General features: G+C 44.8%; 2 protein-coding genes across 2 annotated transcripts in view; both read left to right on the top strand.

The window, feature by feature from the left end:
* The window catches only part of DSCAM (DS cell adhesion molecule), an 818,243-nt gene that overhangs the window by 87,443 nt on the left and 703,977 nt on the right, over window positions 1-26,823 (top strand). The gene's annotated exons all lie outside the window — the stretch shown is intronic.
* LOC123939637 (transmembrane protein 179B-like) lies at window positions 14,811-15,390 on the top strand. Its single transcript, XM_046001393.1, has one exon. The coding sequence runs from the start codon at window positions 14,814-14,816 to the stop codon at window positions 15,198-15,200; it is 387 nt and encodes a 128-aa protein (XP_045857349.1). The 5' UTR covers window positions 14,811-14,813; the 3' UTR covers window positions 15,201-15,390.

Below are 26,823 nucleotides of genomic sequence, written 5' to 3'. Positions count from 1 at the left end.
GAGGCCAGGGAGGAGGAAGTGGGCTAGTTTGGGCCTCAAGTACTAGAGGCAGGGTTAGCTGGTTCTCACCCTCATTTAGCAAGTGGCCTGAGGTCCACCAGCCCCACCAACCAAACCAGCCATCTGTGAATAGGATTGGGGCTGTGCTGAAGGCAGCATGGAAGGGTCTGTGTTGGGGTGGCTCAGTGGGTTGAGCATCTGCCTTTGGCTCTTAGGTCATGATCTTGGAGTCCTGGGATTGAGTCCCGCATCAGTCTCCCTGCTCAGTGAAGAGTCTGCTTGTCCCTCTCCCACTGCCTCTCCCCCCACTTATGTGTGCTCTCTTCTTAAATAAATAAAATCTTAAAAAGAATAAAGAAGGACCTGAGTCCCATGGTGTCTTAACTAGGGGAGGAAGAGGATGAGACAGGGCCACCAATGGGCTGCCCTCAAGAACATGGACATTTGTTAGAAACTGGCAGGTCAGAGAGGAGACACACAACCTAATGGACTGTAAGAGTTATTCAACTGGCTGCTTTACTCAGATTTCAAAAAAATAAAAAATAAAAGTCTAATCTAACCTATAGAGACTCCAAAGGGTGAAGAGGAAGCCAGAATGGAGTTCATTACCAGGTGTCCATGATTTTGGAGGAATTAGGGGCAGTAGGAATACATGACTAATGGGGTTTTAGGCAGTGGTGGGGCTGGGCTGGAACATACAGGATAGGATGAAGGCATGGGAGAATTTGCAAGCCTGAGGAGCATGGAACTGAGCCTGGGGTCCACCTAGGCTATTGGTTTTGGTCCCTTCCAGGAAGATTCACCATGGAGAAAATGGGACAGGCTACTGCCCTGTGCTGGGGGGGAGCCATATTTTCCTCTACCCATCCCTCTCTCCATTCCTTTCTCTGCCCCCTTCTCTCTCCCACATGGCTCCATCCACCCATTCCTGACACTGTTGTGAAAGCCCTGTGCAGCCTGGACCCCACTCCACTAAGGAATGTCCCAAATGCACATCCTGGTTCTGTTTGGGGTAGTTTATTCCCTAGGGTAAGTGTTTGGATGCAAGCCAGAGGGAGAGTTACAGATAAAAAGTTTTCCTTAACATCACTGGCTGGCTAGGAGAGCGTCCTGGTCAGGCCCTGTGAAGAAGCCCGTTTCTCCTGAATTTCTGCCAGGTATGTCTCAGATGTAAGGAAGATGAGACAACTTGCGATGTACAGTCTTGGGGCAAAGCCTCTTTCAGAAGCTAGCTTAGCACCTTGCTCTTGAAGGTCACCAAGCTGGTGCTCCTAGTCATCCAAACAAGCAGTTCATAAAAGGGCAGATTTGGCTTCGAAGAAGAATAAGTGTGACCAATATAATTCATCTGTTTAATGCCAGAAGTTACTATATTTCCTGCTTTCTGTGTTTCCGTTTTGGTTCCTTACTTTGTGTTTTTCTTTCTTTCTTGCCCAGAAGATATATGTACCAATCTCCCAGGGCTGTGACAGAGTACCACAGAGTGGCTTAACACAAAAGAAATTGATGGTCTCATAGTTCTAGTGGCTGAAAATTGGAATTGAGGTGTTGGGAGGATGTGTTCCTTCTGGAGAATCTGAAGGAGAATCTGTTCCATGTGTCCCAGTTTCTGTGGTTGATGGTGGCCCATGGCTTGTGGCCACCTCAGTCCAGTGTGTGCCCCTGTCACACATGGTGTCTTCCTGGCATCCCTGTCCCCACATTTCTAGATCTTGGATGACATCCACAAAGACCCTAATTCTGTATAAGGACACATTCACAGGTACTGAGATCAGGGCTTGAACAGACTTTTCCGGGGGACCCAGTTCTGCCCACAATGCTGGGTCTACTGAGTCTTTCACACAAACCAGTGCCAGGCATATGGGAAGGACTGGATGAATCCCACAAGACTGGGCATTAGATGGCAAAGGGAAGAGACTGTCACAGGTCATTCTCAACCCACTGGGTTTAAGTACAGGGATTGATGAACTTTTGGGACTTCATCAAGTTCAAAAGCTTCTGCACAGCAGAGGAAACAGTCAACAAAACAAAGAGGCAACCCACGGAATGGGAGAAGATATTTGCAAATGACAGTACAGACAAAAGGTTGATATCCAGGACCTATAAAGAACTTCTCAAACTCAACAGAAACAAAACAGATGATCATATCAAAAAATGGTATGAACAGACACTTCTCCAATGAAGACATAGAAATGGCTATCAGACACATGAAAAAATGTTCATCATCACTAGCCGTCAGGGAGATTCAAATTAAAACCACATTGAGATACCACCTTACACCAGTTAGAATGGCCAAAATTAGCAAGACAGGAAACAACATGTGGGAGAGGGTGTGGAGAAAGGGGAACCCTCTTACACTGTTGGTGGGAATGCAAGTTGGTGCAGCCACTTTGGAGAACAGTGTGGAGATTCCTCAAGAAATTAAAAATAGAGCTTCCCTATGACCCTGCAATTGCACTACTGGGTATTTACCCCAAAGATACAGATGTAGTGAAAAGAAGGGCCATCTGTACCCCAATGTTTATAGCAGCAATGGCCACAGTCGCCAAACTGTGGAAAGAGCCAAGGTGCCCTTCAATAGACGAATGGATAAGGAAGATGTGGTCCATATACATGACGGAGTATGATGCCTCCATCAGAAAGGATGAATACCCAACTTTTGTATCAACGTGGATAAGACTGGAAGAAATTATGCTGAGTGAAATAAGTCAAGCAGAAATAAGTCAAGCAGAAAGAGTCAATTATCATATAGTTTCACTTATTTGCGGAGCATAACAAAGAACATGGAGGACATGGGGAGATGGAGAGGAGAAGGGAGTTGAGCGAAATTGGAAGGGGAGGTGAACCATGAGAGACTATGGACTCTGAAAAACAACCTGAGGGTTTTGAAGGGGCGGGGGTGGGAGGTTGGGGGAACCAGGTGGTGGGTAATAGGGAGGGCACGTATTGCATGGAGCACTGGGTGTGGTGCAAAAACAATGAATTCTGTTACACTGAAACGAAATAAAAAAAAAAAGTAAAGGGATTGTGAATATACTCTGTCATAAGGATAGGAAAGTCACATTTGGAAAGTCTCCCTGGGTGCTCCAGTTCCCATCCATCGCTGGGGCTGAGCCGGCCTCTCGGATGCAGCGCTCCTGTGGTTTCACTGGGTGAGCTTTGCATGCCTCTGGTGACAATGGTGGCTTTCTTCTTGATGGGACCTTAGTGCTGCCTGGTAGTTAGCTTGAAAGTATGAAAGTCTTAAACATTTCTGTGAGAGTTTGGGGATGCTTCCTGTCCTTTCATTTTCAAATTAGCCTTTTCACTTAGCTCTAGAAGAGGGAGCAGGTTCTAAAGCTTTCTACATTTTGTGTTTTTGCCTTTGAGCTGCCAGGGTGTGTCTCCAAGCATTTAATGTTCCTTTTAGATGCCAGGGCTTTGCTCAGGGCCTGAATGAGCTGTTTGCCTCAAGACTCTTCTAGGTCAAGATATAGTATTTGTTTGCACAGAGGAATGGCTGAACTCACCACAGCTATTTTTCACAAGTAATCTATCACAGAATTTGAGTGACATGATCTTGTACCTTTGTAGCGGAGTAAAAATAATGTATATATTGGTTTGGTAACTGCTCTTACAAAGCTATGGAATATTCTAGAAATTAGTTGCCCAGGCTTATGGGCTACATCACCCAGCTTGTAATTTTAGCTCTAGGACACACAAATGGTAGGACCTTTGACCAACTTTTAAAAAAAATTTGAAAACAATTTTTATTAACATCTAATGTATTACTAACCCCAGGGGCACAGATGTGTGAATAGCCAGGTTTACACACTTCAAAGTGACCAGTTTTTCTGTGCCTCAGTTTCCTTATCTGCAAAATGGGAATGGTAATACCTCCTTCCTAGGGATGCAGGTTGTAAGGATCAAATGAGTTGAAATTTGGAAAGTGTTTATCAGTGTCTAGCATATTGCAACTGTTACACAGATGCTATTGGTTTTAATTACTATCTCCTTTTGCTCTTAAACTTGCATGTCAGCTAATGTGCATATGGTGCATGCATGCCTGTGTGTGTGTGTGTGTGTGTGTGTGTGTGTGTGTGTGTTGGGTGATCCCCTATACACCACACCCAGGTTATGGCAAACTACGCTGCTACCATAACCCTCCTCTGCTGTGTCCTTCCCTTCACCATTTCCACCCTGCTTTGGCCTTTCAGGGGATGGGGGTCTTCCCTTTCCTTTTGGTGTTCCCCTCTACCTACACAGAGTGTCTGTTGTCTCAAACCACCCAGTTCTCTCTCAAGTACTTCATCTTATCCCCACATCTCTCCGCATCCTGCATACTGCCATTTCCACCTCTTTCAGGATGCTGGATCTCCATCCTGAGGTCATATCTTTGGTCTTATCCCCACCATGTCCTATAGCTGGACTTTATCACTGGACCTCCAAGCTCTACTTGTCCAGGATGAAGATTTTAGGATTTAAAACATTCTTTTTTCTCTCAATTGCCCCATTCAACCTGGGTTTCAAACTCTTATTTCAGACTCAAGAAACAAAACCAAGAGCTGAGATGAATCTAGGCATCTGTTTTCTCTGACCCAGTGGCCACCATCACCTTGGTGGATGAAGGAGCCATGGGGCATTTAGTAAATGAAAATGCATGGTTTTGTAGCAGATGCTATTGGTGCCTGCCCAGATATTCTCAGACATGAGCATTTCCTGGCAGATAGTCAGATATCTGGCCACAGTTTGCCTCACAGCTCCCACAGGAATGCTTGCGGATTGACTCCTAGGAGAAGCCTTCACCCAGTGACTGTAGGAGTTAATGACACATGCCTGAGCCTCTCAGGCAGGCTAATTGTGGTGTGATTCTACTCTGGGTCTTACAGTGTCCTGAAGATGAGGTTACAGGTGCTCTGAGTGGTGGCTTGTCTGGAAACTCACCCTTCCCTGGCTATCTTCCATCTTCTGAATCCTTCAGCCCATTCAGTGCCTGTGACTCCTGAAAACGTCTCCCAAATAGACTGCTTTTACTCAAATCCCTGTCTCAGGGTCTTCTGAGGGAATCTGGGGGTAAAAACACTGTAACGTGGCAGATGGGATGCTTTTGCTGCAGTTGTACCTGTTAGTACAGTAGAGGATGGACCGGAGAGAGGCAACAAAGAGGAGCCTGTTGTGGTGGTTCTGGTGGAGGGTCCTGTGCATTCAGGGGCTGGTGATGGCATCAGGAGGACAGGATAGTGGTGGGGCAGCAGAAGGATGGGGCATGAGTCCAAAGTGTGAAGTGATTGGGAGCATGTTGTTCTCTCCAGTTGAGCTGAGCACGGCAGCATGGAGCTGGCCTGATGGCCAGAAAGTCTGGGCTACTTTTTCTCTCCATTCTTGTCCCTGCCATGTTCATGGATTCTATGCCCATAGCAACAGAAAGAAATGTCAAGCACTCACACAGTTCCCTTTGATTTGCAGATGGGTATTTGAAGTGTGGAGAGATGGAACAGCAAGCTCAAGGTCATAAAGTTAGCAAGCTGCAGAGCCACGAACCATAAAGTGGTGACTAGGGCCAGCTCTGCTCCAAGCGAAGTTCAGATTTTTGTTTGTCTTAATTCATTCTACAATGCTTCATTTTTTTTCTCTTTTCACTTCTTGACTCTTCTACTTGTCCTTTGTATGCATATTAGGTATGTGTCCCCCATTAGGTTGATCTATAGCATAATTTCTACAATAGGAAAGGGAGTTAAATGGGACATTTGAGATGACTGCACTCATCTTAAGGTTATTTAAAAGCAATTACTACCATTAGTTGGAAGTGCTACCTCAGGCTACTCTGATAGTAATGTGCACCTAACAATCCAATTAGTTTGTAAATGGATTAGTCTATTTCTTGACCAATGCATTTGCTTTAAACTCAGTACAATATAGGTCCAAAGAGTGTCAGTTTTATCTGTTTATCCTTTGTAAAATTGTGTTGTTTCATTTTTAAGTAGAGGATTTACTCATCCCCTTTCCCATCAAATGTTACTTCATTTATATTTTTGCTTCTTAAACTATAATTTGTGTCTCTATTCTTTAATCCTTATTAAATCATTTTAGCCCTTTCTGTAGTTCTAAGGTTTTCTAGATGGCTTATTCTCAGTGATCCCTGGTGAAGGTGATACTGTTAGCATCAAATCACATGCTAGACCAGTGTTTTCCAATGCAACTTTCTGTGGTGTTAGAAATGTTCCAGAACATTAAGCCATTTAGTGGCTGGTAGTCACTGGGAAGGTTTGACTGCGGAGAATTTGAAATATGGATAGAATGAGTGAGGAGAGGAATTATTAATTTTGTTTAATTTTGGTGAATTTGAATTCAATAGTCATATGTGGTCAGTGGCTACCATATTGGAGAACACAGTTTTGGAGGACAAAGAACTATTGTGGCTGAGCTATGGAAGGTTTTAACCAACCCATAGCCTTTGTAGTCCAGAGATAAAGGTCTTAGCCTTGCCACACTGGACTCATCAGGTACAACCAGATTTTGCATGGAGCGTTGTCATTTTCTGGGATCCAACGGACCAAAGCAAACCTGATACACTAAACTGGATGGATCTTTGTAGATACTTTCCTAAAACATATATTGATTACATAAAAGAGGCTGTTCCTCAAGTATCTGCCATAGAACAGGAGCACAGACAGGCTGGCTTCCAAAAGAGCATAGTCCTGTCATACAGGAGACAAAAGGAAAATGCATTTTCACCTGAGCTTTGCCACACAGTGGAGACTGAAGAGCCACTTGTATAGATTCACGTCTATAGGTTACAAGGTGTTGGAGATTTTGGACCATATTTTATCAAGTTGTTTGACATCCGTTACTTCATTCATTCATTTGACAGATATTTTTGAGTGTTTATTATTTAGTAATTCCTGAGGATATACTGGTGACAAAACAGACTCCTTTTATTCTGTTTATCTGTTTATATATCATCTATCACCATCCATCCATCCATACATCCACCCATCTATCCATCTATCACCCATCCATTTATTTATCCTTCTTTCATCATCCATGCATCCACCCATCCATCCATCTTCCATCCATCCATCATCCATCCACCCACCCATCCATCCATCCATCCACCCACCCATCCATCCATCATCCATCCATCCATCCATCCATCCATCCATCCATCCATCCATCCACCCATCCATCCATCCACCTATCCATCCACCTATCTATCCATCCATCCCTCCATCCATCCATACATACATTCATCCATCTATCATTCATCCATCCATCTCTATCTATCTTTCTATCATCTTTCATCTATCATTTTTCTACCAGTTATGTATCTAGCTATAAATCAGCTATCACCAACCTATCATTTGTTTATTTCCTTGAGCTTTATTAACAGGGTTTTCTTTGGACATCTGAGTTCTTATCTAGTACCAAAACAACATTTTAAAAATAAATGCATGTTTGATCACACATGCCTCTAATCTTCTTGGTCTTCATGACAAATTATCAGATATCAGTGGAGCCACAGGTCATTTTCCTAAGGAAGATTTTGAGGGAGTCTCTGTCTCATAGATCAGTTTTTGGCTGCATGAGCACATGTGGGAGAGGGGCCCAGATGCCTCAGGTAGGAGGAAGATGAGCTGGCTTTTGAGAAAACGTGGAGGATGCAGCAGAAAGGAAGGACCCACTCTTGACAAAAGCTTTGGAAACTCATTCTCATAACCTTCATGCTACTAAGTCATAGCTATGGTTTGTATAATTAATCAATAGATTTTTTTCACTACTGACATGTACAAAGTATTGTCAGGGGATTCAAAACAAGAGACAGCCTTCACTTTCTTATCATGACTCTTCTTGGAGGTCAGTCATCTGGGGTGATATTTGTCATCCAGCTGAACTGTGGAACTAAAGACAAGGAGCCTGGTTTGGTTGCACAGTGAGTTTGCATTGCAGCCCCATAAATGACAGAGCAGATCAGTGGTGGGGCCATTTGTATTATGAATATCAGATTCCCATGAAGTGATGTGGTTAGATGCACTCTAATGACTTTTCTTGTCTCTTTAAAATGCAACTTAAAATTTTGTAACCCTAGCAGAATGGAAGCTTACATAGAACCAAGAAACAGGAGTGGATAGGTAATAAAAAGTTATTGAGCAAAAAACAAACAAACCAACAAACAAAAGAAACAGGAGTGTCCTGGAAAAGCCCCTGTGTGCCCCTCTTCGATCACTTCCCTTCCCAAGGAGGGACGCCCTCCTGAATTCGGTGTCAGTGAGCCCCTGCTTTTCTCTCTCATGGTACCATGTGTGCTCACAGCCCCAAGTGACATCTTGCTCTGATGTGTGTGCCCTTGATGCCATTGCAGTGAAGAGGAGGGTGTCCTTCTGGGACGGGGTTTGTTCTCCTCTGCATTCTTGGTCTGAAATAATATGTGTCATTTGACCATCCATGTAACAGATAATTTTCCGGGCAATTAACACGTGCTGCACATGGATTCTAGGTGCTGGGGAAATAGAGCAAACACCACAGGCAAATGCTGTGTCCTGACATAGCTTCATCCTAAGGGGACAGGGTGGGGCAGGACACAAGGTCAGTAGACTACATGGCACATAACTGGTACAAGGAGAAAGTTGAAACCGGGAAGAAGAGTCATTTTAGGGGACATATGGAGGCCCAGGTAGGGAGTCTAAAAGGGAGACTTCTGAGTGAATACCTTACGTTGGGGCAAGAGAGAGTTTGGAGATGTTGGGGAGAACACCGCAAGTAGAGCACACAGCCCCTCAGCAGCCTTGGGTCTGGAGTTTCCGGTGCTGTAAAGGGGAGCAGAGTAAGTTGAGGGGTGTAGAGGGAAGAGGTGAGGATGGAGAGGAGGCAGGACACGGATGCCACCAGAGGGGTGTGAGCCGCGATGTGGTGTCACATTGTGCGCTGGCATTTTGACACCATGTCTGTGTTGAGAAGAGACACGGGACGACATGCAGCCAGCCCTCGGGGAGGAGGCCCTCAGCGCTAACGAGAGATGGCATGACCCCATGAGAGGGGGTCACATTGTTGGGGTACGCATATAGGGGTTGTATGTTGGCTTGTTCTGATGGTGGGATTTGGGCTGACAAAGAAAGAAATTGCTTTTTAATTCTAATCCCACCTCTGACTGCTGCAGGCTGAGCAGTAGAATGGCAGAGGCGAGCTTGTGATATGAATTTCCCATGTCTTTGGAGGTGGGGCAGCATGCAGGGGGCTTCACAGGAGAGGTCTGGGCCAGAATCTGAAAATGTAGGAGACACCAATCTAGAGACACTACAGAAACCCTAAGCATGTGTGAGCATCAGGGGAGCAGGTGTACAGACGGGAGAGAAAGGTCCCAGAGCAGAGTGCCGGGACACTCAAGTTCAGAGTCAGGAAAGGAAGGTGAACCAGGCATCCATAGTAGTGCCCAGGATCCCTGCTAGGGGGACGGGCGGTCCCTGGTGATTTCTGGGACAGTGTCAGTGGAGTGGTGGGGACAAAACCTGCTCAGAGTGGGAGATAAGGAGGCTGGAGGGGAAAGTGAAGCCAAGATAGGAGCGAGAGGAGGAATAACAACACTTTGCATGTATGTATACACTTTGGAATGATCTAGTAGAGAAAGGAAATTTGATGATTTAAAAAAGAAAAGGAAAATTTGATCTATAGTATCCCTAGGTAAGTGGCTGTTTGATAGATAGATAGCTGGATAGATAAATGGATAGATAGACAGATAGATATGGGTAGATAATCAGTAAACAATATATTTTGTTGTTGACAGGCTGTTGTGTAGACAAATGATTTGGGTTTTGTACAAATATATACTACAGAACCTTATTTCCATTTCCCATTACTCAAGGTCCTGGCCAGCACTTGGCATTGTCAGATTTCCAATTTTTTTTTTTTTAAAGATTTTATTTATTTATTTGATGGAGAGAGAGATCACAAGCAGGCAGAGAGGCAGGCAGAGAGAGAGGAGGAAGCAGGCTCCCTGTGGAGCAGAGAGCCTGATGCGGGGCTCGATCCCAGGACCCTGAGATCATGACCCGAGCCGAAGGCAGCGGCTTAATCCACTGAGCCACCCAGGCGCCCCAGATTTCCAATTTTTTTTTCCAATTTCATGTGAAATCTACACTTCCCTTTTAATTAATGAGGTTGAGCATCTTTTCACGTGTGTGGACCATACATGTTGCTGGTTCTATGAGATGCCTGCTGATGCCTTCAGACCATTTGTATTATCTGGGTAGTTTACTTTCTTCTCCTTCTCTCTTCTCTTTTTGTTTTTTTGAGTTGATTATATATTGGTTATACTAGTCCCTTATTGGTTATATGTTTATAAGTACTTTAAGTATTTTCCCATTTGTGGCTTATATTTTACCTTTTTGGTTCTTTTCCTGAGGAATAGGTGATCTCAGAGTCATTTCACAATTTTTGATGCGTGTTTTGTGCCTTAAATAATGGCTTCCTGCTGTACTCTTTCTTATTTTTTTTTTCCTAGAATGGTTGTATTGACTTTCATTTCATTAAGTCCTTAATTCATCTGGGTTGGATTTTTGTCTGGTGAGAGACTGAAATTCCACCTCTTTTGCCCCCATTGGGGTAACACATCATCCTGGCATCATTCAGTGGGCATCTCCTCCTTCGGTTTGCCAAACCTCCCTCATGCGTGTTGGTATCCACATATGAGCAGGTCTTTTCTGGTGGCTCCTGTTTGTTTAAGAGACCAACTGGTGTGGTCCTACTTCAGCACCCCTCTGACTCTGTGACTACGGCTTTATAATTAGCCTCTGTTTCTGATAGGTTGAGTCCTGCCCCTCTTGGCTCTTTAGGCTTTTGTGTAAATTGTGAAGTAAGATATCCACATTTCTCTGAAAGTGCCTTTAAAACTTTGTTGAGATATTAAAACATTGTGTAATAAGACTCTGGGGCCAATATCCTTAGCGTAGAATTATACCTCTTATTAGCTCTGTGCCTTAGTTCCCACATCCGTAAAACAGAGATGATAGAAGTAGTTCCTTATAATGGGAAGAGCAAAGAGTTATTATTGGTGAAAGCCTAGAATATGCCTGGTATATGAGAATTACTAAATAAGTGTAAGGTGTCATAATTATTGCTATTTTTATTGGGCTTATTTTTAATGTATTAATCCACTCAGGGAACTTTGACCTCTTTATATCACAGGGACAACTACAGATTTTGAGGGGTGAGAGGGAGAGTTCCTTAGATCCAGGACTTGTGAGAGATCTTAGGAATTTTGACCACACAGAAACATCGTATCTAGGTTACCTCTCAGTGTCATGAAGAACTCTTATTTTTTTTTTTTAAATATTTTATTTATTTGACAGAGAGAAATAACAACTAGGCAGAGAGGCAGGCAGAGAGAGAGGAGGAAGCAGGCTCCCCACGGAGCAGAGAGCCCGATGTGGGGCTCGATCCCAGGACCCTGGGATCATGACCTGAGCTGGAAGGCAGAGGCTTTAGCCACTGAGCCACCCAGGCGCCCCAAGAACTCTTATTTATGAAAGTGTAAATTCTGAAATAAAATTCCTGAAGCCTTACTTATTTTAAAAAACTAATTTTTCTTTATCTCAGATTTTACTTCTTTATGTAAGTTACATTTTTCCCTTCTGATATGAGAAAATCCTCATTTCTTTTTGGCGAGATGTGAAATTCAACCTCTCTAGTAGGCTAATCTCTTGTATTATATGTCAGGGTAAGGAACAAGTACAGAAAGATACAGTTTGTGGAGAAAATTCTCTCATTTTCCAGGACTCATAAAGACCTTATTTGTTCCAGGTGACAGGTCCCACGTGGGATAAAAGGACATTCTTTTGAGAAATGGCAACTTAGATAGAGCAAGGTTGCTGCCAGGAGTTGATGATGCAGAAACAATTTCTTCTGGGCAAGATGGTGCTGAATGGAGAGTTAGTAATAGCATGCACCATGTTAATTTCTGTATGACTGGTGTCTGTGGGACCGCCCATCACATTCATCTGTGGGCTGCTCTTCTCAGGTTGCTTCCAGAACATTTGCTCTGTTGCTCTTCAACTGTGAGTGCTTCGCTTTGCTTTCAGGCCATAAAGACCATTAATGGGTAACCTGGTGTGTTCCAATTGGAGTAGAATTTCATAACTCAGTGCAAAAATATGAAATAAAAATATCGAGGATAAATATTAACGATGATGATGGTGATGATGAAGAAGATGGTGGTGATGAATTTGGTGATGATGGTGGTGATGGTGAAGGTAAGATGTTGATGGTTGTGGTGATGATGATGACGGTGATGATGGTTGTGGTCGTGGTAGTGATGATGAAGATAATGATGGTGGTGGTGTGATGATGATAGTGATGATGGTAGTGATGGTGATGGTGATGATGGTAGTGGTGATGGTGATGATACCACCTTTCTTGTGTGTTTTTTGTGAGTTTGAGACCTAATCCATATAAAATAACCAGCACAGAGCCTGGCCCACTAAAGGGGATACATTAAATTTCAGCTGCTCTGAACTTCTTTCCAAACTCTATTTTATTCTGGATATTTTTTATTTGAGTACATATAAATATATCAGTTTTATGTTGATGCTGTATCAAATAATTATAAATTGGATGACTTAAAAGATCATACATTTGTTCTTTTGCAGTCTGGAAGTCAGGGGTTTGAAATCAGAATCACTAGGCCAAAATCATTGCATTGGGGGCACCATGTTCCCTCCAGAGAATCCATTGTCTTATCCTCGAATGTGCTAGGGTGTGTTCTTCGGCTCCCAGTTCTCTCTTCCATCTTTCAAGTGAGCAGTGTAGCATCTTGTTTCAGTGGTCACATTGTTTTATTCTTCTGTATCAAATATACCTCTGTCTCTCTTTTACAAGGATAGTTGTGATGACATCTATGGCCACCCCATCATTTTCCTAATCTCAACCTTTAACTTAATCACATCTATGAAGACTTGTCACCTTCTAAGAAAAATTTCACTGGCTCCAGGGATTAAGGCCTTTGGGGGCCATTATTCAGTCTACCACAATGAGAATAAAGTTAATTCAAATGAAAACACTTTATATCGGTGCTGGTTTGCTGCAAAATAAAACCATCATGCTTAGCAAACTCATATTTCATACAATGTCCCTCCTCCATGAATAAATATAGGAGTTATACATAATAGAGGGAAATCAATCCATTGGCCTTGGTCCTGCTGGGACTCCCTTTGAAGACTTGGCCAGGAGTTGAGTCTAAATCTGCTTGTAATTTATGTCATGTACATGTTATGGTGCCAAGATGACCTTGGGCTTTGACCTTGGATATTGTGTGTGGCTTTACAGGTTGTATATAAAGATGTGAAGGGTTCCCACCAGAGCTGTACGGTGTACAACTTGTGTGGTTGTAAATGGTGGGCTTTCTAGGCCATCAGACTCTAATCTCCAGAAGTGTATGGTCCGTGTCCATCTTATATCCCTACTACCTGCTGTAGCGCTGGGCATAGGGCAGGCATTGGTATTTAGGGAAGCAAAGAAATGAACAGATAGGTTTTGAGTATAAGAGCTACCTCATTCATGGAACCCAGAGTGATGGTTTCTCAGCATGGGCACACATTAGGCTCACCTGAGGGAGATCTTAAAAAAGAAAGTTCTGGACCTTGATCCTATTCACAGAGATCTGATTTATTTGGTCTGGGTGGGGCCATGGTATAAGACTCTTTTTAGAGGGATCCCAGGTGATTCTACAACCAGGTCTAGCATTGTAATTCTCAAACTTCAGTATGCATTAGACCTACTTAGGAGACTTGTTGGGCTGCGGTTTGCTGACTGCATAGGTCTGCAGTGGGGAGCTGAGGCAGGCATTTCCAACAGGGCCACAGGTAAGGCTGATGCAGTTAGTCTGGGAAACTACACTTTGAGACTCAGTGCTTCGGAAATTAATAGAGAAAGGAAGTCCCCTTGGTATGCACAGAGGCAAAATAGTTGGGGGCGTCAATTTAGAAGTGTGTGTGTGTGTGTGTGTGTGTGTGTGTGTGTGTGTGTATGTGTTTTATGCAGATGTAAGATGTGTTAATCACCTACTGGAATTTAAAATAAGTAATATCATTCCTTCTACCCAATAGCCTTTCAGGGTAGATATTTTTAATCTTTGTGTTTTTGTTTTGTTTTTAGCTGGCAAATTAAAAAGCCAAGGAGGTGAATAATTTTGCTCAAGCCATGCTTGATCTTATACTGTGTCCCAATGTCACACCCTCTGAGAAACTGGAGGCCACTCTCACTACTTTGTGCTCACCTTTCTCCCTTTCTGATTGCTATTCCTGCTCTGACCTTAGGTGACAGTTGTAACAGGGTCCTTGGAGCTCCTGCCCAATTTCCCTGCTAACTTCTGTGCAAGGGGAATAGCCTTGGTCCTCCTTCATGGCCCCAGGGGCCTTCCTACCTGAGATAGCTTGGATTAACTTGAACAGTGAGGCTGCATGCTGATCAGTGCAGACTTGTAAAGTGACACCAGCCTGAAATTTGCCCACCTTTGCACCATTCTCCACTTCAGATATTCGGACTAGGAATTTGCACATCACAGGAGACATTTTTCGGGGCTGAACCACTTATTTCCAAAGCCTCAAGCTGAGATTTCAAGGGAGTTGTTCCTGGCCAGCTATCCTCGCTATCCCTCTGAGCCCTTCTCTTACCCTGGTGTCCCTACCACCCAGAAGTCTGTGGTCCCCAGCCTGCCTTGCTTGGGTCAAAGACATTGACTGCATCCAGATGGATCCCAAACATCTTCCCATCCACTTTATCCAAACTGAAATCATCCATTTTTGAAACACACAGTGCCGAGTTGGCTTCCTGGTGGTGGGGCCGCCATGGCGCTGCCCTGGCTGCAGCGCTTTGAGCTCTTGCTCTTCACCACCACCTTCCTGTGCGGAGCCATGGTGGCCGCGACGCTGACCCGGACACAGGGCTCCTTCAGTGGCCGCTGTCCCCTGTATGGTGTGGCCACCCTGAATGGCTCCTCCCTGGCCTTAGGCCAACCCTCGGCCCAATCCCTCTGCTACTTTGTGGCTGGGGTCTCTGGACTCCTGGCCCTCTACTGTCTCCTGCTTCTGCTCTTCTGGGTCTACAGCAGCTGCATCGAGGACTCCCACAGAGGCCTTATAGGGCTCTGCATAGCACTGGTCATCTCAGCTATAGCCATCTTCCTGGTCTTAGTGGCTGCCTGTATCCTTCGATTTGGCACCCGTTCTCTCTGAAAATCCATCGTCTCCCTGAACATTACAATTAGCTGCTCTGAAGCCCAGAAAATTCCATGGACACCCCCTGGAACCGCCCTGCAGTTTTACTCCAACCTACACAATGCTGAAACCTCTTCTTGGGTGAATCTGGTCTTGTGGTGTGTGGTCTTGGTGCTTCAGGTTGTGTAGTGGAAGTCCGAAGCCGCCCCGTACCGGCCTCTGGAAAAAAAAAACAAAAAAAACAAAAACAACAACAACAAAAAAAACAAACACACAGTGCCAATCAACTAATGCAAAAGATGACAGATTAAAGTAGTTTACACCGAGATGTAAGTGAGGCTTGATGCCCTGCAGACATCTCAAAGTTTAAAGAGGAGCTTGTAATGACTCTCGGGTACAGGGAAAATATTGGAGAGGGGGACATCTGTGGACAGAAAATGCTGTGGACAGTTTCCTGACCTTCTTCCCTGGGCTACCCCTTTCCCTGGCTGGGAAGAAACACAAAGCTTGAGGGTTCAGACCAAACCATCCCCACAGTGCCCTTCTGCTTTGCGAGAGGCAGGCATGGCTGAGAGCTGATGGTGAATGTTTGAAATGTCACATCTCAAATCTGGAAGGACCATTCCACCCTACAAGGGCTTTCAGTTTGCTTGATAGCAGCATTTACAGTGCACTATTTTAGGTGCTTCAAGCAGGTGCTTTAAAGGGTCTTCGGCTGCAGTATGACCTCTGCTCACCTACATGGGTTACTGCTGTTCTCAAGTATGAGGCTGGTGAGTGTTGGCTTGGTCATGGTTTGCTGTGGCTCTTGCTCCCCCCACACCCAAGATTTATTTGTTTATTTTATTTTTATTTTTTATTATTATTTTCAAGGATTTTATTTTATTTATTTGACACAGAGATAGAGAGATCACAAGCGGGCAGAGAGAGAAGGGAAACAGGCTCCCCACTGAGCAGAGAGCCAGATTCGGGGCTCGATCCCAGAACCCTGAGATCGTGACCTGGGCTGAAGGCAGAGGACCAACCCACGGAGCCACCCAGGCACCGTAATTTATTTGTTTTAGAGGGATAGAGTGCATCCATAAGTGGGGTAGCGGTGGAAGGAGAGAGAATCCCAAGCAGACTCCCTGCTGAGCACAGACTGTGGGACTCGATCTCATGACCCTGAGATCATGACTTGAGCAGAAATCAAGATTGGTCAGACGCTTAGCCGACTGAGCCCCCCAGGCATCCCAGGGTGACTGTGGCTCTTGTTTTAAATGATGGCAAGATGAGGGCACGTCTCCCTCAGAGATGATCTGCCTGATGAATGTTTCCATCTGTGACAGTGGGCTGGTTGCTGAAAACCAGGTCTGAAAACTGTAAACTGAGGTGAAGGAAGAGAATGAGACTAACCTGGCTGTCAGATTTAGATTTTCTTTGCTGGAAAAGACTTGAATCCACGTATTGGAAGGGAAGCGGCGACTGTGGGAAGTACAAGCTGTATCTTATCCTCAGCATTATGGGCTGAGTTGTGTCTCCCCCAGATTCTTACATGGAAGTCCCAATCCCCAGCACCTCAAAGTGTGACTGGATTTGGAGAGAGGTCTTGAAAGAGGTCATTCAGTTAAAATGATGTCACTATCTTGAAAGAAGTTGCTGTGGCTGATCTCGAAGAGGTTACTGCCTATGTTCTCCTCTAGGATTCTGATGGATTCCTGTCTCACATTGAGGTCTTTTATCCATTTCAAGTTTATCTTTGTGTACGGTGTAAGAGAATGGTCGAGTTTCATTCTTCTACATATAGCTGTCCAATTTTCCCAGCACCGTTTATTGAAGACAAAGGAAGCAAAAGCAAAAATGAACTTTTGGGACTTCATCAAGATCAAAAGCTTCAGCACAAAAACAGTCAACAAAACAAAGAGGCAACACATGGATTGGGAGAAGATATTTGCAAATGACAGTACAGACAAAAGGTTGATATCCAGGATCTATAAAGAACTCCTCAAACTCAACACACACAAAATAGATAATCATATCAAAAAATGGGCAGAAGATATGAACAGACACTTCTCCAACGAAGACATACAAATGGCTATCAGACACATGAAAAAATGTTCATTATCACTAGCCATCAGGGAGATTCAAATTAAAACCACATTGAGATACCACCTTACACCAGTTAGAATGGCCAAAATTAGCAAGACAGGAAACAACGTGTGTGGGAGAGGATGTGGAGAAAGGGGAACCCTCTTCCACTGTTGGTGGGAATGCAAGTTGGTGCAGCCACTTTGGAGAACAGTGTGGAGATTCCTCAAGAAATTAAAAATAGAGCTTCCCTATGACCCTGCAATTGCACTACTGGGTATTTACCCCAAAGATACAGATGTAGTGAAAAGAAGGGCCATCTGTACTCCAATGTTTATAGCAGCAGTGGCCACGGTCACCAAACTGTGGAAAGAACCAAGATGCCCTTCAATGAGCAAATGGATAAGGAAGATGTGGTCCATATACACTATGGAGTATTATGCCTCCATCAGAATGGATGAATACCCAACTTTTGTAGCAACATGGATGGGACTGGAAGAGATTATGCTGAGTGAAATAAGTCAAGCAGAAAGAGTCAATTATCCTATGGTTTCACTTATTTGTGGAGCATAAGAAGTCCAATGCGCTATCCATTGCGCCACGGAGCCTTTGTGGAACATAAGAAATAACATGGAGGACATGGGGAGATGGAGAGGAGAAGGGAGTTGAGGAAAACTGGAGAGGGGGATGAACTATGAGAGACTATGGACTCTGAAAAACAACCTGAGGGTTTTGAAGGGGAGGGGGGTGGGAGGTTGGGGGAACAAGGTGGTGGGAATTAGGGAGGGCACGTATTGCATGGAGCACTGGGTGTGGTGCATAACAATGAATTCTGTCACACTGAAAAGAAATAAAAAATAAAACTAATGATTCAATGTATGGTGACTAACAACATAATTTTAAAAAAGATGCTTTTTAGCATTAAATAAATACATGTATAAACAGTAACAAAAAAAATGATGTCACTAGGCTTGGCCCTAATCTGATGTGATTTGCGTCCTTATAAGTCAAGGGAAATAGGACACAGACACATGCAGAGTGACGACCAGGTGAGGACATGCGGAGATGTCATCTACACACCAGGTGACTCCTTGGGAGTCACCAAACCTGCCAACACCTTGAAGACCGCTTGGTGTCAGACTTCTGGCCTCGAACCATGAGAAAGCAAATCTCTGATGCTTAAGACCCCAGTTTGTGGTGCTTTGTTATGGTGTCTTGTACATCAATACCCTTAGCTTAACTTTGTGGAAGAGAGGGAGAAGTTGCTCATGAACAGGCTTCCTTCAGTCACCGTTCTCTATGCAGGGGCAGGCTCTCTGTTGGGGTCCTCAGTGGCCAGACCCCGAAACAAGCCTTCCCTACCCGGTGTTGGTGCAGACCACGGTCCTCCTGTTGGCACATGCTTAGATTTCGAGCACTCCTTCTTTCTCTTTATCAGTGACTCCAAAAAAAGGAAGGTGACAAGAGGGAATCCTCAGCCTACGTGTGCAAAGCAAGCACCATTGATGTAAGATCTGGAAAAAGAGAACACAGCCTTCCAGAAGGATCCATAACAATGACACTAGTTCTGTAAAAGAAGGACCGATGCTGGCAGAGATGGCCCACTCCCCGCCACGACTGACGGAGTTGGTGCTGCCCATGGTGGGCAGGGCTTGGAGGTCCCTGTGACTAGCCCCTGCAGAACTGAATTGAATTGAACTGATGTCATACCTGGGCCTCAGTTAAGTAGGAGGTGTGTTTCTCTGTGCTGTTGCTTCTCCCCAGCTGGATTTAGGGCTCTGGTTCTCAAAGTATGACCCCTTACAGCTGTATCAGCATCACTTGGGGGCTCAGGGCTTGCTCCTGATGGACTGGATCAGATACTCTCGGTTGGGGCACAGCAGTCTCTTACCAAGCCCTCCAGGGGATTCTGATCATCCTCTAGTTTGAGAGACACTGGATTAAGCAGTGAGGGACCGTCAAGAAAATTCTGGAGAACCTGAAGAATGTGAGACACTGTTGTTGCCTTCAAAGCATGAATCCTTGAGGAGTGTTCTCCGGGACAAGGTGTAGAAGGGCGAGTCTGGGAGCCCAGAGTAAACATGCCAGGATTGGCCAACATGTAATAAGAAACATGTAAACATGACAGGATTACCTGTCCTTTGTAAACCATACTGGTTTTGAGTTTGTACTGGGTTTATGCAGAGAAAGAGAACCAAGAGGATGTGTGTATGTGATATGTGTGTGTGTGTGTGTATACTGATAGGGGTTTGTTTTAAGGAATTGGTTCGTGTGGTTGTGGAGCCTTGCTAAGTACATCTGCAGGGTAGGCTGGCAGGCTGGAGGTCAGGGGAGAGTTGTAGTTCAAGTCTAAATGTCATCTGCTGATAGAATTCCTTCTTTCTTAGGGCAAGTCAGTCTTTTTGGGTGATTAAGTCCTTCAACTGATTGGATGAGGCCCACTCACATTAGGGAGGGTAATCTGCTTGATTCAAAGTCCACTGATTTAAATGTTAAGCTCATCCAAACAAACAAAACCCCCCAAAAAACCTGCCTTAAGGAATAATGTTTAACCAAATACCTGTGTATTGTGGACCAGCCAAGTTGACATGTAAAATTAGTCATCGCAAGCTTCTCGTATTCTTTTTATTTCTGTTCCCATTTTGTTGTCAAGGTGATTAAGTGAAACCTTTCCAGTAACTACAGCCTGTCTCCCTGTTATAAAAAACAGCATCTTGATGGTTGTCTTCTTGATGAAGACAAAGGACAGCAGTCAGTGACCACGTGCATCTGCCTTACTGATCGCAAAGTCAAGTCTGTGGTGAGCTCGATCTCAAAGACATGGAATGGGAGGCACCCAAAGATCTTTAAGTTGCCTGAAGTCACGTGTTTGGAAGTCTAATTCTGGAGTGTTCCTAACCGACCTTGTAGGAGGAATCAGGGGTGTGTGTGTGTGTGTGTGTGTGTGTGTGTGTGTGTGTGTTCGGGTGGTCAAAGATAGGAACAGGTGGGTAGAAAGATCCCCTGTTCTTCCAGCAAAGGGGTGTGGAAGAAAGAGCTGGAAACAGATTCTTGCTGGTAAACAAAATCCATCAACAGCACTGGGCCCATTGAAATGTACTAATTTTTTAAAAAGATTTTATTTATTTATTTGACAGAGATCTCAAGTAGGCAGAGAGGCAGGCAGAGAGAGAGGAGGAAGCAGGCTCCCTGCTGAGTGGAGAGCCCGATGCGGGGCTCGATCCCAGGACCCTGGGATCATGACCTGAGCTGAAGGCAGAGGCTTTAACCCACTGAGCTACCCAGGCGCCCTGAAATGTACTAATTTTTAATCGGGTGGCTATATTATTAGCAGCATAGTTTTCTTTATCATCGCCATTGTGTTAATGTTAATAATAGTAACTACCCTTCATTAAACATTTATTGGCCAGAAATAACACTAAGTGCCTAACATAAATATAAGCCAGTTTCTATCAGTCCCATTTTCATGATAAATAAATTGAGGCATGGATAAATTAATCTGTCCCAAGTCCCACGTCTATTAAGCTAGACAGGGATCAAGCAGAGTGTACCCTGCAAATAGAATGGTCCAAGAAAACTCCAGAAAGCAGTTGGTGAGGGCCATAAAGGTCAGTTGAGGCAGCTGGGAAGCAGCTGCCCCAGGCTCTCTCTTCCTGGTAAGTCCTGGCTTTTCAGATCATCAGAAGGGGAGACCAAGGCAATGCCATGGCAGGATCGAGCCGGGATTGTTCCTGCCTCCTTTTGGCTTACTGCCATAGCCCTGTAATTAGGAGTCAATACACAACATATGAATCACCCACCACTTGGATAGACTGCTGAGCTTTTAGGTGCAAACAACTCCAGTAATGGGGGTAAAATGGTATTTCCTTATAAAGATATCTGTTTTTAACAAGCGTCCTATAACCCTACAATATGCCTAATATCTGCCTTACCGTGAAATCAAAAGTTGCCTTTATGACGAACAGTCAAAATTCAAGAAATACATTAGTGAAGACAAGACACCAGGAAAAGGGAAACTATTTTTCATAGTCTTAGTTCCCATAATTCTAGAATATCCCTTACAGCATTTTTTCTACATATAAACTTATTTTTTCAATTGAAATCCAAGTAAAGTGCAAACCAGGTTCTGTGGTATTTCATGGCCTTTTTAAATACAAATTTTGACCCACAGTATCCCGTTAAACTGACGTTCCCCAATTAATTGTTTCCTTCTGGGGTTTATTTAGATAATGTCCAACTTTGTAGAATTTTAAGTAAGACGGAAATGAATCAGCTGGTGCAGAAAACACATATGCTATTGAAGATGGTAACGTTGCAGTGCAATATAGCAGGAAACGCCCACGGATCTGGTCTGAGTCGTGCTCTGCTGCTCCAGCACGTGGCTGGAGACCTTTCTAGAGGAGACGTTTCTAGAGTAATCGAACCAGCTCTTTAGTGGCTATTAAAGCCAAGAGCCTCTCCTTAGGATTGGTTTCTTTGTATTTGAGATCCTCGATTTTGTCTTCAGGCCTCCTTTGGAATTCTTTTTTTTTTTTTAAGATTTTATTTATTTATTTGACACACACACACACAGAGCACAAGTAGGCAGAGAGGCAGACAGAGAGAGAAGAGGAAGCAGGCTTCCTGTTGAGCAGAGAGCCCGCTGTGGGGCTCGATCCCAGGACCCTGAGATCGTGACATGAGCCAAAGTCAGAGGTGACTTTGAGCCACCCAGGCGCCCTGCCGTACTTCGGAATTTCTGAGGCTGACTGATGTGGGTCTCCTGATGACCCCAAGTCTGTGTACATCTGAGTACTTGCCAGGCTACATCTACTCATCTTGTATTACACACTGACGTTTGGAGAATTTAGCGGAGGACTGCCATACATTTTAATTAATTGATTAGTCAATCAATCAATTAATTTTTATATTTTTAAGATTATTTAAATCAATTTCATTAACATACACTGCATTATTAGTTGCAGGGGTGGAATTTAGTGATTCATCTGTTGCATATGACAGCCAGCACTCCGTACATCAAGGCCCCTCCATACATTTTAGACTCGAGGGTCACAGATACCGAGATTTTTTCAGGAAGCCAGGGAGAGCTCCTGGTTCTCTTGCCACACCTGGAACCAATTAAGAGAGATGGTGAGGGGCCGGGGGTTTGTGGGGAGAACTGTCAGATGGAGATCAAATAGCACCTTCCTGTGACAGTCTTCAGTGTGAACCCAGAACCGGGTGGGGCCAGACCCCACTCAGTTCACCATGGGGGTGAGTGCAGACCCAGAGGGGTGCTCCCTGCAGGCAAGCAGAGGCCAGCAGGTGGGGGGGCGGGAGGTGACACGCTCCTGCCTGCTCCCAAACTCACCTCTTGTCTGACGGAGGCAGGGTCTGAAAGTCCGTGAGCATAACCCTCCACTGTAGGCTTCTTCACCTGTGGACCACTGCGATCTGGGGCTGGGGAACTCTTCATTGTGGGGGCCTGTCCTGTGCTTTGCTTAGCAGCAGGCCTGTCCTCTACACAGCATGTTCTGGAACACCACGCAGCTCCCTGCTGTGACGATCCATGGTGTCTCCACGCATAGCCAAGTTGCCCCCAGTGGAGAAGCGTTTCTGCAATGCAGGGACCGTCCAAATGGAAGAAAAGGCAGAGTATCCTCCCCAGGACTCCCCCGAATCCCAGCAGGCAGGATCTACTGTTTCCCTTCCCCCATCGGGGCTCCCTGTGTAGGCCTTCTCCCTCCCATTTTCTCCACCTGCCCCTTTCTTGTAATCACTGTCACCTATGGATTATTGCAAGGGCAGCAGCGGCCTGGCTCTGTGTCCCTTGGCACAGCGCGGCCTCGTGTGGACAGTGGTATTGATTTTAGAGAATGTTTTTCGTTTATTGGAAGAAAAGTGGATGTGAACATTTTTCCATATAAATATTTAGCTGTCAGTGTTATTCCTCCAAATCATTTAATGCATTCATCTAACCTGCCAGACTCATGGATCTTACCCAGAACAAAAAGGAGAGACTCTTAAAACAGTGGAAATGATAGCAAGTCTTAACTGTGGGGCTGGTCCCAAGCCCAGTCTTCGCTAGCACAGAGTACCGTTAAATAGTGATAACAGTCACACAGATTACCTTCCTCACATGTGATTCCTCCCCAAAAGTGTTTTATAGTCATCATTCTTATGCTTTTACCGTGGAGTCAGTCAAGCTATAATCCTCTGCTTATATGATACACGCAGCTGATTAGGACTAGTTTGGGGGCAAAAGAAAAGAACTTATTTTGCAAAGCATGCTCACTTGAAATTGTCTCAGTAATTCTATGAACTGTTTTAGGAATGAAGGCTAATATGTAACGAGTTCCCAGACCTTGTTCACATCACTCAGAAAAGAAGCTTCCAAGGTGTTCGATAACAAAAATTCAGCTGGGTCAGTGTGAAGATCTGACTGGTTTTATTAACCAATTCATGAATTGGGCATGAATTCAAGTTATACACGTGGAAGGTTTTTAGAAGAGGCGTGAAACAGGGAAGTTATTAGCCAAAGAAAGGGTCATTTCAAGCAGGGTCACCTTCTCTCAGGGGGAGGAGCAGGGATCTTATCCTCAGATTCCCTCCTCTTCCTTTGTGGGTAGGGAGAGGGTCCATGGGACGGGTTACCTCCTTGGTTCTCATCAGAACATTCCTCGCTGGGTGGTTAGGACTATATTTCCGGGGGAGGTTGGAGCTGCAGTTAGGTTAAGGATGAAGTCCTGGCGTGGCGACTTGGCTTAAGTGATTTCATTTTGGCCTGTGGTTTTCTTTTTGACAGGGACCAAGTTATGGAATCAATATATCTTTTCCAAGGCAGAGAAATATGCATCTTTTAACGTATTTCTTGCTCCTTAACAGAAAGGGGTAAAAATCTAGACATTGTCTAATCTCCCTCCGCTTCACCAAAACACCATCTCCACCTCCCACCTCCTGAAACACTCACTGCAACACTAACTTCAGTAGTCAGCAGCTCTAATTGTCAGAACATTCCACTTGACACGGAGACAAAATCTTTGCCTTGCACCTCCTTCTGGAGGGTCCTGGGGCCACAGAGAACATCTCATCTTCTTGTTTGTAGTAGTGGTTGCAAAATCTTCAGGATTCTTCTGTTCCATTGTCCCAAATTGTCTCTCCTCATGCCTCCACCTGTCATGGGCTGAACTGTGTCCCTCCCTCTCAAATTCAAATGCTGAAGCCTTAATGCCTAACTTCTCAGAGCATGGCTATATCAGACATGTATCCTTTAACGAGGTGGTTAAGTTGACATGAGGCCTTAATCCAATCTGACTGTGTCCTTGTAAGAGGAGGAAACTGGGACCTACAGAGAGACAGCGGGGATGAGCATGCCCAGGAAAGGCCATGTAAGGACACAGAGAAGCTGGCCATGTGCAAGCCCTGGAGAGACGCCTCAGAAGAAAGCAGGGCTGCTGACGCCTCAATCTTGGACTTCCAGCCCCCAGACTCTCAGAGAACAGACGTGTGTTAGTTAAGCCGCCAAGTCTGTATTTTGTTATGGCTGCTGGAGCGGCTTACACGTGCTCTTCCTCCGACCCCGTTGTGAGCGTGACCTGCTAGTGTCCTGCCTCCCCTTCCCTCTGTCTCATCAAGAGAGCAGTAGCACTCGTCTCCTGGGGCTGGCGGGGGATAACGGGAGACAATGAACTGTGCCTGGCGCAGTGTTGGATGAATGTTTCTTCTTGTTAACATTATTATTCCTAGTGTTATGTTGTCTTTGTTTGAGTAATAAAAATATTAAGTAAGACAAGGTTAGGACAAATCTAGTGTCGTGATAACCTCAAGATCTCTGTAAGGTTGACCTCGACCCATTCCTGAACGTTTCCTCAGACGTTTTTTCTCAGGGGTCCCTTCCTTGTGTGCATACATTCCTGATTGGGATTTAGGCTCGTGTCCTCTGACGTTTCCCCAGTTCACGGGCCTTTTCTGTTTTAAAGAAGCAATGAAAGGTTTTAAATGATTTTGCTTTTAGGCGTGTAGTATTGGTCCAAATATGCAAACGTGAAAATTATTCTTGTGATAGTTATTTAGGGTCATGCGTTTAATGGGTTTAATTTCCGTTGACTTAAATTTTCCTAGCGGTAATAGGCTCACTTTTTAATATTTCATTATGGCATCCATGTCGGGCTTCGGTAATCGTGAGTGAGTTGCACGCACCGTGTTGTAAATATACTACAGCCCTCCCCAACTAGACAAACGAAGACAGCCCCGACTTAGAGGCAGGAGTCTCGCCTGGGTTCTAGCTCCATCTCTCCTCTTCGCTTGCAAGTTTGAGCTACACCGGAAGCCTCCTCGCATCTCACGCCGGGTTGTTCTCATGTGGAGGCGGATGTAACAGGATCCCGAGTGTGCCAGGCTTGTGATCCGGGGTGGGGGTGGGGCTTTGATAGGCTGGGCGGGTATTATCTCCTCCATATCATACCCTCTGAAGTTAGAACTCTTGTCTTTACAGGTAAGATCTGATTTTTATCCAACCCTGGAAATGCTGGGACTGGCACTGCCCTTGTGCTCCCTCTTGGAAACGAGTGAAGCTGGCTTGGTTTAATTTAAAACGTTCCAGTAATAACTTCCAGACGTTACAACTCAATTTGATTTTCTGAAGTCGTCGTGAAGGGAATATTTTAAAAGTCTTACTCCTTTAAGTTTAAAAATGCTCTGCAGAATTAATGTGGCAACAGCCAGCCACCCAGTCCAACCCCAACCTTCGAGAAAAGATATGCCTCCAGGACATTTCTCTAAATGAAGTGTCAAATCCAAATCAAGTCAAATTTCCAGTGCGGGATAATGGACTCTATTTTATGACTTTCCTCTGTGCCCCAGGGGGTGCTTGGGCCCATTACACAGCTGGTTGGTGTATATTAGGTCTATTAGCAAAGGGACTTGAGTGGCTGTGGGCTCTTTGCTTGGTGAAGCCCGAGCCGCATCGCACAGGTTCTGGGGTTAATAGTGCACCCGGTTTCCCCGAGAATGCTCAAACTCCATTCTGTGATGAATACTTAATAGCAAGGAGGATGGGATTCTGCTCTTTTTAGGAAGTTTCTGTGACTCAGCGCATCCATTCCAGGGTGATGGGCAAACCATCAAAGTTAATGAATGCCAGCTGAGATTCGGTCCCAACAGGGAGGACCCTGGCCCAGCTGGAAGTGGGCGGTAACACCCTTATGTAATTTGAACGAGCTACACTTGGACCACGGATTCAGGACTAGCAGGTATCACTAGAGGAAACCACTCTGAAAGGCATGTTTTCTGGCTTGGTTGTTTCCATCTATAACCACAGTTTTAATCTTGGGGAGAAGTACACCAAGGTAGATAATTCAGATTTTCTAGAAACCAAATGGAAAAAAAAAAAGAAGAAGAAGAAAAGAAGGAAGATCTACCGTCAAGATCTTCCAGTGGCCGAGGTTCGTTTGGGGTTTTTGCATGGTCCCTGGTTAAGGAGGTTATTGCTGACGGTAAGGGAATCGCAGAGGGTGGCCGACCCAGGCTCGGGTGAGGAGGCTTCGGATCGAGCTCCAGCAAGTGCAGGGCACCGGGACAGGTCCACTCGATTATG

This window comes from Meles meles, chromosome 4, assembly GCF_922984935.1.
Source record: "Meles meles chromosome 4, mMelMel3.1 paternal haplotype, whole genome shotgun sequence".
Classification (NCBI taxonomy): domain Eukaryota; kingdom Metazoa; phylum Chordata; class Mammalia; order Carnivora; family Mustelidae; genus Meles; species Meles meles.
This window is presented reverse-complemented; position numbering and strand designations above follow the sequence as displayed.